The 4,326-nt window shown below is 63.0% G+C and overlaps 1 protein-coding gene across 1 annotated transcript in view; it reads left to right on the top strand.

Annotated features, from left to right (window-relative positions):
* The first annotated feature begins 1,354 nt into the window (after positions 1-1,354).
* Positions 1,355-4,326, top strand: part of LOC114903951 (protein AHNAK2-like) — a 10,006-nt gene continuing 7,034 nt past the window's right edge. The window contains exon 1 of the mRNA XM_029237172.1: positions 1,355-4,310. Within this exon, the coding sequence (XP_029093005.1) occupies positions 2,386-4,310 (1,925 nt within the window). The 5' untranslated portion in view covers positions 1,355-2,385. The remainder of the gene's footprint in view (positions 4,311-4,326) is intronic.

Here is a 4,326-nt window from a genome sequence, read left to right as displayed (position 1 = left end):
CAGCGGTGTCTGCTCGGCTGTCTTCTCTGGCTCCTCGGTCCTTCACTGGAGACTTCCCATCAGCTGGCCAGGACACACTTGAGATGGCACACGTGTGTGTGCATGGGGAACAGACCTCGTGCTCCTGTGTGCGACAGGGCACAGGATATGTGCACACACGTGCCCTCTCTGACGAGGAGACACAGACAGGGTCCCGCGGCCACCCCTGGAGACACCTGGGGGAAGGCATGGACCAGGCGTGTTTACTAAAGGCCTCATTCTTTTTTCAGAATTGTTTACGTACTTACTTCTTTTGGTCGTGCCATGCAGCGGCATGTGGGATCTTAGTTCCCTGACCAGGGATCAAACCCGTGCCCCCTGCAGTGGAAGCACGGAGTCCTAACCACTGGACCGCCAGGGAAGTCCCAAAGACCTCCTTCTTGTACTGTTTCTTTTTTGCCCCCTCTACTTGCGGACACGGGGGCTGGGCCCTGTGGGAATCACAAAGGCCCAGAGTCACCTTCCCCCTGGAGGAACTCAGCTCCCCCTGCACACAGCACACTCTGGGGGATCTAGCCCCTGAGCTGGGGCTTCCCCGAGTCCCTCCCGTCCCCTGGGCTGGGGCAGGTTGGTGACCCGCTGTCTGTCGCTGCTGCAGGAAGACACGCCAAGGAGGCGGAGGTCCTGGTGGAAGCGGGATTCGGGGGACTCGCAGACGCTTTCCAGGATGAGCCGTCTGGAGGTGGGTGTGCCAGGAGCTGACGGGGGGCAGCCCGTCCACACGGGCTCCAGCGGGGGACGCCAGGGCCAGAGCGAGAAGGCGAGGAGCCAGAAAGCTGGCAGCGTGGCCCTGTGCCACCTCCCTCATCAGGCCCGGGGGTGGGTAGGGGCTCCAGAACACTGGTCCAGGCCTGCCCCCAGACCCCTCTACTCTCATGGTGAAGGGCCCAGACTGCTGACCAGCTGGACCCGGGTGCACGGACCTCAGTGCTCTCAGCTGTACAGTGGGTACGGCTGCTGCCTGCTACATCCAAGGCCACGGAGGGGCTGGGCTCTGTAGGCTCCCAGCCAGGAGGGTGCGCTGCCTGCTGTCATTGGTGGCCCCAGCAATTCTAACTCTCTCCCAGACCCAGAGGAGCTGTCGTGTCCGAGGTCAGGCTGGCCCTGCCGTTTCCGGTATTGTCAGCATTTATGGCCCTCCTTGGTCTGAGCACCAGCTACCTTGTATGTGACTGGTGCTTGGAGTGAGGGTGGTGGTGAGCCAGAAGCTGATAAAGGAACGCTCTGGCCACGTGCAAGCAGAAGACTCTCCCCTCTGCTTGCCAAGCCCCGCTGGGCCCGGATGGTCGGGGCTGGGCTGCTCCTGAGTCCTGGCAGGTGGGGTCGGGGACAAGGGAGGCTGCTCCCAACTGAGACGGCAGCACCTGGCTTCCCCCAGAGCCTGGACCCCGTGCCCGGGCTCAGCTGCCCAATGACGGGAGGACTCTGGGGTCCCTGGCCTCAGGGGAGGCAGCCTCCCAGCAGCCACGCCCACTGTAGGGTAGGCGTATGCTCACTGAGGCCTGATGTGCTTCTGTTCTAGTCCACGCAGGAGGCGACGGAAGGGACACTGAAGACCAAGGTGGAGGCCGGAGCCAGTGGCTACATTGTCACGGGCGGCGGGGACCAGGGGATCTTTGTTAAGCAAGTGCTGAAGGAGTCCTCAGCTGCCAAGCTCTTCAGCCTGAGAGAAGGTGCCACGACCCCATCCCCATGTCCCCGTGGTCCCATCAGGATCGGGTGGGGCCTGAGGGGGACGGGCCACAGTGGGCTCAGATGAGTCCCTAGAGACTGCTTAGCTGTGTCCGGGCTGGGGCCACTCGCTCTGACAGGTTTTCTGCTTGGAAATGGGGGCTCCTTCCCACCCGGGACTCAAGAGGAGGAAGGGGCTGGGCAGCCTGAGCAGGGTCGCCTCCTCGGTCACGCACCCCTGTGGACCCCTCCCGTGAGGCCCGACGAGGTCCTGGGCACTAAGGTGCGGGGACCGCTCTGTCTTCGTCTAGGGGATCAGCTGCTCAGCACAACCATATTCTTTGACGACATTAAATACGAAGATGCTCTCAAAATCCTTCAGTACTCAGAGCCTTACAAGGTTCAGTTCACAATCAGGCGGCAACTTCCCGCCCGGGAGGACGATGAGGGAGCTTCCGGCGGTGCTCAGCGTGGCTCGAGGGGCAGCAAGAAGCAGGTGAGCTTGCATGGCCAGCAAAGCTGGCCCCGGCTGGGCTCCGGGTGCCCAGGCTGAGGCTGGGGGGGGGACCCCCACTGCCCCCTCCTGTCCCCGGAGCCCCTGCCTCCGACTCCCTGCACGGGGGCCCAAAAGGTGCTCTCTCCCTGTTTCAGGACCAGGATATCGCCGAAGGGCGCATGGAGACCCCCACGGAGACGCTGCAGGAGGATGGAGACCAGGAGAGGCTCATCTCCAAGCCCAGGGAGGGCAGAGGCAGGCAGCCCCAGAGGGAGCGGCTCTCCTGGCCCAAATTCCAAGCGCTGAAGAGCAAGCGTGGGCCAGGGCCCCGGAGGTCGCACAGCTCCTCGGAGGCCTGCGAGCGAGGGGACGTGCCTGACCTGTCCCCCACAAGCACAGACACGGAGGCCCAGCTCCCGGAAGCAGGGCCAGGCAGGCAGCAGAAGAGAAGTTTCTCGAACCTGAGATTCCGGGTGGGCTCAGGGAAGGGGCTGTCGGGCAGGGGATCCCACGGGGGGACAGTCCAGGCTGGGGTCCTGGTGGAGACAGGGCCCCGGGATTCCGGGCGAGAGGCCTCCAGGGCTGCCGCCCATGGCGGTAGAGAAGACAGGACGGCAGGGGTGCCAGAGGCCGCTGAGCCCCCCACGGAGCCCGGCCTCCCCACTGAGGGAGCCCCCGGGGAAGGGGCGGGCCCAGCACCCAGACCCCGAAGAAAGACAAAAGAGGCCAAGGACAAGGGGGAGACTGTGCCCCAGGGAAAAGCCGGGCTGGGCCCAGCGCCAAGACAGAGCAGGGAGGGGGCCGGGGAAGGCACGCAGGCGCTGGAGGTTGGCATTGCCAGGCTGTCTCTGCAAGACTCAGCAGACCAAGGCATCCACCAAAACCACCAACCAGAATTCCACGTCCGCATACCCACTTTAAAGACACCCAGGTTTGGACTTTACAAAGAAAAAGTGCTCGAGAAAGGAGCCGTGACAGCTCTCCAGCGGGGACCACGGCAGAGAAGGGCCTCTGCTGAGGGCACGGAGGCCAACGGGGAGGAGGCAGGGGAAGCAGAAAAGCACAGGCCCAGACAACCCCCAGTCCATCTGCCAGCGCAAGAGGGAGGAGAAATGGAGGAAGATGCAGCCCAGAAGAGAGACGAGGACAGCAAGGGCGGGGGCCCGCACACGGATGAAAAGGAGGGGAAGATGAAAATGCTAAGGGTCAAGCTGCCCTCCTTTGGGTGGTCGCCAGCGAAGGAGGCAAAAGGAGACAAAGCGACACAACTCCAGGAAACAGAGAAGGAAAAGGAAAGCAGCATCACAGTACTAACGTTAGAGACAGACATAAAAGGCAAAGATGGACTAGAGAGACACAGCAAGTTCAAAATGCCCAAGTTCAAGATGCCGTCCTTTGGGGTGTCGGTACCCAGAAAGTCCGTCGAGGCCACCGTGGAGGTGTCCGTGCCCAAGGCCCAGTGCGAAGTGACCCTGCCCCCACTGCAGGCTGATGTCAAGACCAGTGACGTTAGCATCGAGCTGCCCTCCGCCGAGCTGGAGGTCAAGGCGGCCGAGGTGGGCGTGAAGCTCCCGGAGGGCCACCTTCCTGAAGCGGAGCCCACGGAAGCGGCAGCTGAAATTGGACTCAAGAGCCAACTGTCCAAGGTGCAGATGCCCAGCATCAAGGTGCCCAAGGTGGACGTCAAGGGGCCCAAACTGGACCTGAAGGACGCCAAGGGCGAGGTGACGGTCCCTGATGTGGAGGTGTCACTGTCCAGCGTGGAGGTGGACACCCAGGCCGCGGGCATCATGCTGGCGGGCGACGTGTCCCTTGGGGACAAGGAGGTGGCCGCCAGAGACAGCAAGTTCAAAATGCCCAAGTTCAAGATGCCGTCCTTCGGTGTGTCAGCACCCAGCAAGTCCGTCCAGGCCGCCGTGGAGGTGTCCGTGCCCAAGGCCCAGGCCGACGTGACCCTGCCTTCACTGCAGGCTGACGTCAAGACCAGTGACCTTAGCATCGAGCTGCCCTCCACCGAGCTGGATGTCAAGGCTGCCGAGGTGGGCGTGAAACTCCCAGAGGGCCACCTTCCCGAAGCAGAGATCAAGGAAGCAGTGGTGGGAATCGGACTCAAGGGCCAC

This window comes from Monodon monoceros, unplaced genomic scaffold (genome assembly GCF_005190385.1).
Source record: "Monodon monoceros isolate NGI ecotype Baffin Bay Population unplaced genomic scaffold, NGI_Narwhal_1 Super_Scaffold_21, whole genome shotgun sequence".
Taxonomy (NCBI): Eukaryota; Metazoa; Chordata; class Mammalia; order Artiodactyla; family Monodontidae; genus Monodon; species Monodon monoceros.
This window is presented reverse-complemented; position numbering and strand designations above follow the sequence as displayed.